General features: G+C 42.0%; 1 protein-coding gene and 1 long non-coding RNA gene across 3 annotated transcripts in view; one reads left to right on the forward strand and one right to left on the reverse strand.

Annotated features, from left to right (window-relative positions):
- The window catches only part of Corin (corin, serine peptidase), a 218938-nt gene that overhangs the window by 49890 nt on the left and 155456 nt on the right, over positions 1-13592 (reverse strand). For both annotated transcript variants that reach the window (XM_042257503.2, XM_006979681.4), the window contains exons 8-10: positions 11428-11538; positions 9233-9349; positions 6166-6273 (exon numbers count right to left, since the gene is read on the reverse strand). In XM_042257503.2, coding sequence (XP_042113437.1) covers positions 6166-6273; positions 9233-9349; positions 11428-11538 — 336 coding nt within the window. The remainder of the gene's footprint in view (positions 1-6165; positions 6274-9232; positions 9350-11427; positions 11539-13592) is intronic.
- On the forward strand, positions 1333-10161 carry LOC121820908 (uncharacterized). The gene is made up of 4 exons (XR_013042947.1): positions 1333-1455; positions 8977-9095; positions 9856-9918; positions 10020-10161. It is a non-coding gene; the product is annotated as an uncharacterized LOC121820908 (long non-coding RNA).

A 13592-nucleotide genomic window follows, 5' to 3' on the forward strand; every position in this document is an offset into this window, starting at 1 on the left:
GATCTTATGTTCTGTTCCCTTTAAAGGCAGTCTTTTCAGATTGTTGAACAAGGTAGACCCTTAGATACTCATCAAATTCAAATCTGGTAGCTTTGATCAGTAAACTTTTACAGTTTAATCATGAACATCGAGCTTACTTTGAAATGGTCACTAGAGGGCGATCATGTCACAAATCCAGGGATGCTTACTTAGCACAGAATGGCCAGTCCAGAGCCTAAATTCTCTATACGTTCTCTGCTTACCAGGTCCCTGACTGTAGGCAAGGTTTAATAAAGATCTGTTTTTAAAGTCTATGGTAGCTCATTTTCAAAGTCTGCAGCAAGAGTTGTTAAATCCTGCCTAAAGACGGGGCCTGTGAACTGCACAGGATTGCCGAGCTGTAAAGTTCCTGGAAACTGGGTATTAAGTCATGACCATTTACAGGAAAAGATGGCATGCTCAACATCTAGTCACACTGATCAGACATCCTTTGCTGCAAGCTCTAACCCTGTACTGATCATTTTTGTTTATATCAGTCTGTGGGCTGAGAGAAAGTAAGTATCCTTGTGACTACAAGTAAGGGAGCTCTGGCAAAGACTCAGACCCCTCCCCCACTCCCCTTAGGTCCTGTCTTATTTCAACCTTCCCCTTTCTTCCCAGAGGAAAAGCGAGTCTCACGGTTGTCACTGTCTGCCTTGTCTTTACCGTCACATTCCAGCTCAAGCTCGCCTGTGTGTCGAGAACCTGTCATCTAATTAGCTTCAAACTTGTGGTTCCCCTCTCCATCGTTTGTTTTTCTTTACAGTTCGCTGTTGAAAACCCAGACGTGTGCCCCGCCGAGTGCACACAGTTTGGATTTGCTGGTTGCACGCCCCTACTGCAGCTAAAGAAGAGCCCTGCCTGCCCTCCTTCCTGAACTGGGGTGGCAGCACTGGAGGGTTGCCTAGGCTGTGTGTGTTTCCCGGGACTCTAGACAGCAGCTGTGTTTTCTCCTCAGCAGCCATGTGGTTTCTGAGTCCCCCCCTCATTGTGATGTCACCAGCTGTAGATGTCCTACGCCTTGATGCATTAACTCATTGTGTCAACCCAGTACTAATACGTCAGTTCATCATCTACTCACTTGGCAAGTGGGGACCCTTGTAGAAAGACACCATTCCTCCTATCTACTATTTGCTACCAAGAACTGAAGTCTTGGCCATTTTGATGTCTTGCTTCCTGATCATAGGCCCATGCTATTTGTTTCTTCCAACTGGAGTTTGCCAAGATCAGGCAAGAAATTGTAGATGAGAAGGAAGTTATCTAGGGCAAAGTTATCCCGTCCTTCCTCTTTTTCCGTGTTCAATAAGAGCATTAGAAGGTAAAGTAAGAGAACAGGTGAGTGGCCATGTTGAAGTAAAGGGAATTGGAACATCAGGAACACAGGAAAATACCCAGGGACATGACAACCACACCAGGCTTCATGGTGTCTTGATGAACGTAAGTACAAAGAGGAATAGATAACCCTGGGAATGATTCTTTCCAGCTCGTGTTCCTGGATTACATCCTATGACAGGAAAGTGATAGATTGGTTTCTCTGTGCTATAAAAACATCATCTCTACTCCTACCCCCAATGCAAAGCTATGTCTGCAATTCGCTCCCTGCAGGGCATAGAGATAAATGTCAGGATGCCAGGGAGGCATGGACAGAATAATCCAGACTCTTCAAAGCTATTCCTCTGATGCATTGAGCCTTTCAATACATTGTCTCATGCGCAGCGATGTAAACTTGAGGTTTTTGTTTGTAATGTTAGGCATTTGTGGTAATGAAAAGTAAGCCACAGGCTTTCTCTAGTGCAGTGGTCCCCAAGGTGGGTCGTGACCCCTTTGGGGGTCAAATGACCCTTCCACAGGGGTCACCTAAGACCATTTGAAAACACAAATATTTATATTATGATTCATAACAGTAGCAAAATTACAGTTATGAAGAACAATGAAACTAATTTTATGGTTGGGCATAACAAACTTTCTTAGTCTGCCAGCCCCCAAATCATGATGCAGAGACTTGTTATTGATTATGAATGCTCAGCCTTAGCGTAGGCTTGTTTCTAAATAGTATTTTTTAACTTAAATTAACCCCTTTCTATTAATCTATGTGCTGCCCTGAGACTCATTTACCTCATCTACATACTGTCCATCCTGCTTTCCTGCTTCCTCCATGTTTGGCTGGCCTGCCCCTGGTTAGTTAGACTCTGGTGGACTGCCTGCCCACCCCCATCCCACCCCACCCCTGTAGGCTGACTCCCTTTTTCTCTCTCCCTGCCAGCCCCACCTATTCCTCCTCTAATTAGCTATTGGCCATACAGCTCTTTATTAGACCAATCAGGTGCCTTAGGCAGGCAAGGTAAAATAGCAACAAATCTTTACATAGTTAAACACATGCAGAATAAATAAAAGCAATACATCTTTACATAGTTAAATAAATATCCTGCAACCCAGACAAATGTAAAACATCTTTATATAGTTAAACAAATATTCTATTTTGCAACAGTTGGGGGTCACCACAACATGAGGAGCTTTTTGAAAGGGTTGCAGTATTAGGAAGGTTGAGAACCACTGTTCTAGTGAAAAATAAAATATACAGAGAAATATAAAAATCTTCCCCATCCAATGTCAGAGGAGAGGAGCACAAATCCACATAGCCAAGTCACAAGCTGACCACTAGAGCAGTCATTGTCAACCTTGGCTTCACACTGGAGCCACTGAAGTCATCTAAAGTATCCTGAGGACTGCATCCCACCCAATGCATCGTGAGAGACCACTGAAGAGCTGTGTAACTTTTATGAGATGGCAAGCACTAGTGTCTTCAGAGATTAGAATCCAAGAAAGTTTGGTGAAGTGTTGGCTCTGTAAAACGAATATCAACTTTCTTTACTCACAACCTCAATACCAAACAGTACTGTTCACAATGCTAAGTAATGAGCTTTAGTGATATATTTCATCATCTGTGTGTCTACTCGTTCATTTTCCCTCCATATTCTAAGGTATAATTTTACACTGAACAAGAAAAAGAAGTGTGGTGGTATGTGCCTTTAATCCTAGGGCTCAGAAGGCAAAGTTCAGCAAATCTCTGAGTTCAAGGCCACCCAGGTCTACATAGAGAGTTCCAGGCTATGTGGGGATGCATAGTGAGACTCTGTCACAAAAAAAAAAAAAAAAAAAAAAGGAAAAAGGGAAAGAAAAAGAGGGAAGGAAAAGAGGAGGAAGAAATAAGCAGCTTTGCTCCGAAAAACTTGCTTCCAATCTATTATTCCCTTTGTGAGCTCCGATTGGAAAAAATAAACATCATCAGAGAAGTAAGGGCTAAGAAGAGAAACATCATTGATGTCGATGATGGTAAGCACTGTCAAATAATCACGGTTCCTTGTCTGTGAACAGATTTACAAGAGGATGTGCTACTTGACCATCTGTACAGAGAACCAAACACACGTACATAATCCACCCAGGGGCTCCTTGAGAGGTAGCTGGAAGTTAGGTTTCAGTAATGGAGGAGTGAGGAACCAACACCTGGCCCAGTGTCTGACACTCGGAATACATGGTCTTCAAGTGTTTGCTGCGTATGGGAAGGAGTTAGTGGAGATGTGCATGGAGAACCAAGGAGCTGGGGAGATGCTAGGGAAAGCATATGTGGAAAGAACAACATGGTAAATGTGAGTCAGGAAACTACAAGGCATCCTCCATGCTGGAAGTTACCTCCCGTAAGCTAGGGACATGATTTCTGCTTTCTCCCTTAAAGAGGACAGTTCCTGTTGTATGCCTGGACCTTGTGCACCTACTGCAAGTTCTGCTTAATGTATAAGCCAGAGCCAGCTGCTCACCCTTCTTATGATTCTTTTTTGTAAGACGACACTGTACTCTAAATTTTAGATTTTGGGGGAAAAATTGAGATTATTTATTTATTTATTTATTTATTTATTTATTTATTTATATTTAATATGTATAGGTGTTCTGCCTGCCTCTATGTCTGTGCACTGTGTGCATGTGGTGACCACAGAGGCCAGAAAAGGGTACTGGATCCCCGGAAACTGAGTTACAGATGTTTATGAGCCACCGCGTGGGTACTAGGAATCAAACCCAGGTCTTCTGGAAGAACAGCCAGTGCTTTAACCACTGAGCTGTATGGTTAGCCCCTAAATTTTTAGATTTTGAAGTGTTTCAAAGGTAGAGAAAAATAGGATTTTCAGTTTCCCTTCTCCCCATATGTGGCATGGGCTAACATTTCCCTGTCTACATTTTTTGGTCTAAACAGTGTCATTCCATGTCAAACAGCACTGAAAACTTTAATGCTGAGCACATATCTTCGACATGACTGTCACACTTCGAAATTATCCATCCAAAAATTGAAAATAAAAATAAATCATTCTTTAAAAAAGATCCAGACATGATTGTGATATAAGCAAAACAAAATGATAGAATCAATGAATCCAGAACACATCCACATATATATTTATATGCAAATCTGTAGTTTGGATATGGCTGGCTGAGAGGGAAAGTGGTCAGTGTATCTTCTTTTGGTTTTATTACTAAAAATTATTTGGGGAACAATGTCTCATATATACCAGGCATTCACCAAGTAGCTAAGGATGACCTTAAACTTCTAATATTATTGCCACTGCATACTAAGAGCTGGGATTATGGACATGAGTGGATGTGGGTGCTAAAGATTGAAGCCAGGGCTCCATGCATGATAGGCAAGCACTCTACAATCTGAATTGTGTCCCTTGCCCCTGCTGATGCTTTCTTAATGGTCAGACTAATATCTGCTGTTCTTTCATATGGCATTACAATGCATCTGTGCTGAAATCATGCAGCTTAATCCCGTTGTGAGGTATTAAGACTGAAGAGTCGTAATCAGACCATGATGCTTCTAAGTGGCATGTAGGAAGTGATAAGAACATCAGAGATGAGTCCATGACTGAGCAGTGGGGACTTTGCTAAGGGAGGGGATATCTCCTTTGTGCCTTCATAGATGTCTTATGCTACTCTGATTTTCTAGCAGTAAAAAGAACATGGCCATATGGGGCCCCTCAAACTTGAACCAGAACTGTGAACAAAATAAACAATTTTTCTTGGTTAATTACTTAGTCTGTGGTATTGCATCATTAGCAACAAAAAGATGGGCTAATATAATACATAAGAGAAACAGTCCCCTCATATGAGAATTACGGAGAGATGAGGGGTTTCCATGTAGCCATATAGTTTCCTAGCAATCATGAGCATTGATATCCTGGGATATCCCAGTCAGAGATAAAATTTACCTCAAATGTCACAAGGCCACTGGAAGCCCATTGCCACCTCTGTCTACTGCCTCAAAGCTTCTGATGGCCTTCATGGAGAGGGTACATGATAGGAAGGAACTCTTTTGATATCTGAAACCTGACTGACCTGCTTCTAAGTTTTTAACCCCAAGCTGAAGATAGAACAAACAATTAACTACCCCACATGAAAAAAGTGAGTGTGGTATACTAACTGAGTTCAGGAGGAAGAAATCATTTCTGAAAATCAGTCTTTGGAAATTTTCTAGTACAGTTAAAATTTCCCACGGGAGTTTATCTGATACTCCTCAATCGTGCCCGTTCAGTCTTTCCTCAGCTAATCTTCACTGGAAAATAATTTAGAGACAGCCACCTGCTTTTGTCATTGGAGTCATTGCACTGTCCCTGAAACATATTAACGCAATGATTCCCAGACCATTATCATTCACCAATGTATCTGGAAGAGTGAGAACGCATCTACTGCGAGAATAGACTGCCCAAACTGTACGTGACTGTTTCAATGAATCTCCTATCTGCTTCTTAGATGAAGTTTGGAAGCTGTGCTTTAAAAAGAAGAAAGATAACATCTGCCTGCAGATGGAGCCATGGAAATAATTTATAGGAGCTGATGTTGAGTTGAAAGTGGTGGTAATGACATTAAGCAATGTGGATTGATGGCCCCTCCACAGCCACACATTTGTTTCTTATTTAGTTAATGAAGACCATTTTGGTTCTTTTTCTGCTACCACATGCAACCTTTGGACAAAATAAAAAGCAAATATATATATACTTTTTTGGAGTGATTCCAAACTTCAGTAGTTTATGGCAATGAGGTAGGAAGAGGCTGAACATACAGTCTGTCACAAAGATTGTCCCTGTCAGCTGTTGTACTTACTACAGTTCCTCAGGCTGCTGTCTGAGTCGCACGGAGAGCTAACAGCACATGAATCGAGGCAGGAACTGTCGAGGCACCCCTGATCTCCTTCTGGACATGGCGTCTGACCTGTGGAAGGGGAAAAGCCCAGCAGCTTTCATTACCTGCCAATCCCAACCCTCCATCTGAAAGACTAAGAAGGCCTCCTGGAGCTGTAGGGTGACACAGCTTTAATTCCCTTCCAGTCTCCGCGCCCTCCCTCCCCCCGCCCCAAATATTGAACACATATGGAATAAGTATGTTCTGGGTTCATCATCCCACCAACTAAATACAGCCCAGTGGCCAAAAGAATTCCATACAAATTATCAAAAACGAGGCAAACCACACTAAAGAAAACAACAGATGGTTGCTTCCAATGGGGAAAAGCGTACTCTGTTTTTACAAACGTGCCTAAACTTCACAAAATAAAGTGCAAACGATGTAAGGGCAAGAAGGTAATCTAGAGATATTGACATTCTGGCTTGTAAATGACGTCTTAACACTCATTTGCCCCCAACTCTCCAGACTAAGGAAAATGCCTTCCCTGGTAAACAACAGGGTAGCAACATGAATGCTCTATTTCAAGGATCCTGTATCATAGTGCAAGTCTTTCACAGCTGCTACCCATCCTTTTAGTATCCTTGGAAAATATCGTCAGCTGAGCTCTAATGACTAAGATCAGGGCTTCTTCTTTCCAAAGTGGCAGCAGCCTTTGCCCTGATGGCTTCTCTTTAAGGTGTGTGGAGAGGAAACTGCTTTTGCCATTGATTTCCTGGTCATTTGTAGATTAAGTGGATAAAGTCATAAATTGCTACCCATTCTCTTTCCATCTTTCCCCCATTATTATGGTCAATTACTTTCAGACATGCCATCTGGAATCCAGAATATCTTGCAAGGCACTCTTGAGTATAAACAGACATATACGTACATATACAATCATGTTTATCCATATTTCTAAGGCATTGCATATTATACTGGAATTATTCCTCCAGTCCCACTAGTGTGAAAATGTTGTATATTGTCACCTTGCAGAAATGATGTCACTCTTGTCACTCTTGTCATTTAAAGCTACTGGGGGCAAATTTTTTCCCCAAGGCAACTTTAAACATTTTTCATAAGTGTAAGATGTTTGTGACATTTTAGGACATCATGCATTCAATAGTTCAGCAAATATTAAAGGCCTGCTTTGTGGCAAGCCTATATGACAAGCCAGGAACCAAATACTGAAAAACAAAAGTGATGGATGATGTCATTCTGTATGCTGTGAAAATGTGTTGCTCTGATTGGTTGATAAATAAAGCTGTTTGGCCAATGGTGAGGCAGAATAAGGTGAGGTGGTACATTCAAACTGGAGAGATAAGGGAGGAGAAAAGAAAGCAAAGGGAGGAGAAAAGAAAGCAGGGAGACATGGTAGCCACTGCCAGAAGAAGCAAGATGTAAAGATATTGGTAAGCCACAAGCCATGTAGCAAAGTATAGATTTATGGAAATGGGTTAAATTAAGTTATAAGAGCTAGCTAGCGAGAAGCCTGAGTCACTGGCCATGCAATTCATCATTGATATAAGCCTCTGTGTTTTTACTTGGGTCTGAGCAGCTGCAGGACAGAGCGGGACACAGGAAAACTTCCAGCTACACAAACAGGTATGGCTACCTCTGTGAATCTCAAAGTCTAACACGGACGCTGTCGTGAGCAGCACCTCACCAGGCTGTGAAAACACGGCTTTGCCAGAGGTGTTTATCAAGAACAGTTGAAGCAGACTAAGTCAGGAGGGCCAAGCTGCCTGCACAGGTGGGGTAAGTTATCATGAGACGGAGAGAAGGACTTTCTGAGCAGAAAAGCAACAGAAAGAAGCTGTAGAAAAAACTCACAACATGGTCTTCACTCTGTAGCCTACACACACCTTCCACTTCCTACTTCAAGACCATGTGGTGTCATGTGGTGCTGTGGGTCTACCATGTTCTTCTGAGCTCCCCTCTTCCTTGAGACTGCCTCTCATTCTTCAGCTTGACATGTTAGTGCATCTCCATCATAAATTTTGTTCTGGGGGCTCTTGGCCCGGCATACAGAAGCACAGCACCCTGAGTTCTCTGCAGCCTGTACTACACAATTGGATACCGAGCGTAAGCCTACCCATCTCATGAGACTGCGAGCTCCGTCAGCTGTTTTGTTAGACTGGATTCCCAGGAGAAAAAAATGACCCCATGTTAGCCGTGTAACAACAGGCAATATTTATTTAGCTTTTACCAGGCATTTGTCCCACACAAGACTTACCATCACCTGAGCTGATGTGGAAACTGTGACCTAGAAAAGTGGAGTGACTCACCTAAAGCCACCCAGATAGCAAGCAGTAGCCTGGGGCTTGAAGCTCAGCACCAGGGTGCAATACCCCTGCCCATTGCCACTGTGCGAAGCTGATACCATACAAACTGATAAGGGCGGGGAGTTAGTGAGTTTGGGGGTATTCCGTCAACCCCATGCTGGGAGGTTTTCAGACAAATCAGATCATAAAATAATCAGTGTGGAACTTGCTTTTTTATTACAGAAATGATCATATTTAAAACCCAACATGCTTAATTTCCATTTTTCTGTTTAAGTTTCATGCATGGATTTTATGTTCTTCCTTTAAAGTATATTTAAGTCTGTTGCTTGGCAATGGGAAACATTAAACTGATTCTCTGAACATAGCCAAATTAGGATGCAGTTACACTTAATTTCATGAGCCAATTCTTTCTTTGGGGAGGATCTAATCACATTTAATTGCATGCTACACACTGAAGTTTTCTCTTTATTAGGTTTTCCCCATAGAAGACGCAACAGAACCTGCGCATGTGGCTTCATCTCTAACCTGCAGCCTTGGGAATGAGTCTCCAGCCTGTACAGCTTAAGCATTCCATATTTACCAAGAGAAAAGGTGACCAGGAGATCTGGAATCATCTGTATGGAAATCCTGCCCAAGCAACTTCCAGATGCTCTGTTTTGTTCCCCCAGAGAAAGATCCACCAATCCAAGGATGCTCTGGGGACCTGGGGACCCTGGGGACATACTCACTGTCACTGCAGTTCTCCTCATCACTCCCGTCCTGACAGTCTTCGTCTCCATCGCACTGGAAGGTGCCAGGGATGCACTGTCCATTCCTGCATTCCACCAGGCCCTGGCTGTGACAAGCTGGGGGAGGCCGGAAGGATAGTCACCTTATTTATTGATGCCTCTTACTGATCATACAAATGAGGCCCATTTACCAAGTACCACCAACAAATGATTATCATGGGTACTCAAATGGATGTGGCACTGCTTTATTTCAAATGTAGCACTACTTTTTTCCCCCTCATTCCAAGAATTTCTGGAATGGAGGGTTTTCCTTCTTTCTAAACTTTTCTCTTCCTTATCAGAGAGCACTTATCAAGAACTGAGTGCTTTTCAATGATACTGGCAATGATTTTTAAAAAATTGCAGTTTATAAGGGGTGTGTTTTGTGGCAAGAACTGGGATAGGTGTGTCATATACATGAAGTTCATATCTTTTTGAGACAGATGTTAGAGCTGTTTTTTACAGACGAGGGAACTGAAGTCCAGAGAACGCGACTTCTTCCTAAGTCACAAGGCTGCTGGGAGGTAGAGGAAGACTATGAGGACAAGCTTGTCTGACTCTACACCAGACTTTGCATTCCACAGCTTCCTTTTAACAACCCAGTGAAATAATGTGCTTGAAAGAACTCCCAGAAAACATACTACGCAGTGAGTATTCAGTGTCTAACTTATTTATTACTGGTATTTGAAAGAGGGGTGTCTGGTTACCTTTAGCTTTCTGATTCTTGTGATTTCTCAAAATTCTATAGTTCCTGCATTTTAAAGCATCAGAAACCCATGTGTCATGTGACCCGAGTCTTCCTTGAATTGCCATCCAACATTAAGACCCACTTGGTGAATGGAGGGTCCTCACCACATGTGTTTCATTTGGCGCCTTGCTCTCCCCAGTACTTTAATACAGCCATTCTGTCCCATTGGCTTACAGAGCAAGGACTTCAAATTAAGCAAGGAAAGAGAAAGCCAGGTACCATGATTATGAAGCTTTTTATACAGCTTTTCATATGTCGAAATATAAACTGTGTTATCTACATTTCTATTTTTGCCTCTAAGTATAAGATATGTAAATATTCAACTTCATGTGCAATATCTATGGGTTCTAAGTTTACAGATCCAGCTAATTACAAATAAAAAAAAATATTGGGGCAAATATATTTGTACTGAACATGTATAGAGTATTTTTCTTATTATTATTTCTTTAACGATTCAATATAACAACTATATACAGAGCACATACATTGCATTATGTTTTATACATGAACTAGAATTACTTTAAAGCACAGAAGACATGGACGGATTAAGCACAGTACCACGCGTTTCCATAGAAAGAGCTTGACCATCCTCAGACTGTGACATTCACGCAGGGTCCTGATGTCAATGCAGACACCACGGGGAAATTGTGTGCCAACCCTTTCTACCAAGTGAACTAGAAGGTTTTGTTCAAATATACAGAGTGAGATACGTCATTTTAATCAGTTCAGGTCAGTTGTACTATTTCAACAGTTGATGTAACTGTTACTATTGGCTTTTTTCATTTGTGTCTTCAGAGGGATAGCATGTTTTCCAAGCGGGAAAACATGGTTAACAAGCATGCTTGTTATAGGTTGATGTGAAAACAAGTTTTCATGTATCTAGAAACATAGCCTGCTGTAAAATGCTAATCACTATCACACTCTTGCTGTGTTGCTATAGGATCGGCACAGGCTGCCTTCTCTCTGGCACTTCTCCCGCGTTCTCCCACAAACGGCCCCTGAGAACATGCTTGGAGGCTTGGCTGCTCGTATATAATTTGCAGAGAAAGGGGGACTCCCTGGTCTCTGGGAAAAGAATTGCCTTTGGAAAACTCCCAGACACATGAAGGATACAGGAGCAGCAAGAGAAAAAGCAGACACTGCTGGGCCAGATCAGCCAATTTAAACTTGAACTTTGGAGGAGAGGGGTTTGAGGTCAGAGCTGTATTGATACTGTTCTCACACCTCTTGAATGCTACTTTCATAGACGGAAGACAGAATCAGATCGAAAGAACCAAAGCTTAAGCAACCATCCTCCCTGAGTGCTGTTGACATAACGGACTTTGGTTTCTGTACAAGTCTAAACAGGAACCAAAAGAAAAACAAGCAAAATGAGACTTCCGGTGGCAGGGGCCGGGAGGGCACTCACAGCAGTTGACCTCGTCAGACTTGTCCAAACAGTCGTGGTCCCCATCACACACCCACTCAGCCACAATGCAGCGCCCATCCCCACAGCGGTGCTCTTTTGTGGGATTGCAATCTAGAGAAAAGGAAAAAATCATGAAGTCGGGGAGAACGGACATTGGAAACACTTAGATGTGTGCCCACAGTTCCAGTTGAAGAGAATCTACTTCCGTTGCTTCAGTTCTGTCACTGATGTTCCTAGGATGGCTCCAATTTCGCATGCTACCTTCCGACAGGCCATGCCCCACGGTCCACACTCCTGTGGGCAAAGACCCATCTGTTTCTCAGGACAGGTGTCCTAACTGTTGGCATGTCTCTCTTCCTTTGTTTAGGAAAAAAAAAAACTACAACTTTACAGTGAGTCAAAAGAACAGAAGTAAACTTCGAGCTTCGAGGGATGCAGATAGCTGATTGATGTGTCTGTAACAGGCCTGCTGTGTTTCTAAGAATTACAACATCTCTCTGGCAAGCTGGAAAGATGAGTGTCTTCTTCTTATGGCATCCCTCCTGATGTTAAGCCTGGGTTTTCTATTGGATTATCCTAATCTATAGTTCATGTTTGAAAGAACTGCTAGGCAAGGAAGGAAAACCATTATTATTATTATTTTTTATGATTTCTTTGCATCTGGATATATACTCTGTCCCAACCCACACATTCCTGGAATGTAGCAAGTGGAGGAGCTTACTAAGTAGCAAGTTTCCTCTCTTAAAGTGAATAATTCATAGACTGCTTTTCTCTGAGGGGTACTGTAACATAAATATAACAGTTCTATGAAAGATAAGGGTTCACAAATAGCAAATGCAATAATGAGAAAGTTTCATGTGTCTCCAAGAATGTGGCCATTGCCATATCCTTCTGAGCACCAGTGGATCATAAAAGGTATTGTAGAGGAGTAAGTCAGAGAATATGGAAGGCGTGGTGTGGGGAAAAGAGGAAACCACAAGAGAGGATGCTTGGGTGGGAACCAGGAGATCCACCCATGCTCAGTCCATTGGGGACAGAGGGCAGAGCAGAGATTGGTCCAAGGGAGGACTATAATTTCTGCTATCTAATGAAGAAATCTTGAAAGCATAGACTTTATAACATCTGCTTATCTTCAGAGGCTTTTGGTACTAACAATCCTTTTTTACACATGTACACTACCTACTAACATACCCATCATTTAAATTCCACATACTATGGCACTTTCCCAACCTCCTAGTTGCTACTTCATTGGAAAAGCAAGGGCTGTAACTAGATGAACTGTAAAGGTTCTTCACACTAGATTCTGGGATGGACAAGATGGCAATTGTCTCCCATTCTTTGTCCCAAGTCTAGACAGTCCTATGTATATCTAATAATTAGTTAGTGGATTGTACACCTAGAGTTTTTAATATTTTATGGATGCAGTAAGGGGAAGTTAGACAATACTCCTAGAAACTACCAAATTTCCCACTCCAAGACATTCTTTGTCTCACCCTCTAATCCTTTCTAGCATCCCTTTAAATAGTCTCAAATGTTGACCATTGTCCAATATTTGTCTTCATTTCAGCTTGCCCTTTGGTACATATTACAAATTCCCTATTGTCAATAATATATTACCTAAAGTATAAAGCTAATATCAAGCCATAACGATCAATAAGCAAAAGTTATTTTGCTGGTTTAGATTCAAAAGACATGATGCAGAATTAAATATGTTCCTACAATGGAAGGCTTACATTTGGAAAAACAAGAAATCAGCATTTGCACATAAAACCAATCTTTCACCTAACCTTTGGCGAATATATCACACAGGGAGTCGCTAAAGTCATATGCTGTGGGGGGTAGGAGCCTTGGTCACATGTTATACTTTGTAATATATCTCTCAGCAAAGATTTGCTCAGGAGCTCAGAATCCAAAGATAAGCCTGCGGTAGCCAGCGGATAAACAGAACAGGACCCAGAAAACCACTAGCACTTGAACAATCCCATTGTCTTTCCACTCTACTTCCTTAACATTTCCTAAGGATGACCGTTAGAAGTAGGGTGCTGATGCAGAAGACACGGCTCAGACCAGTGGTTAGATAAAGTCTTCTTTCTGAAAAGGGAAGGTTTGTTTTGATTTGCAACCTTCTATTCATTTGGTGAACAGACAGATATGTGTTCTTGGTC

Source organism: Peromyscus maniculatus, chromosome 10, assembly GCF_049852395.1.
Source record: "Peromyscus maniculatus bairdii isolate BWxNUB_F1_BW_parent chromosome 10, HU_Pman_BW_mat_3.1, whole genome shotgun sequence".
In the NCBI taxonomy this organism is placed as follows: Eukaryota; Metazoa; Chordata; class Mammalia; order Rodentia; family Cricetidae; genus Peromyscus; species Peromyscus maniculatus.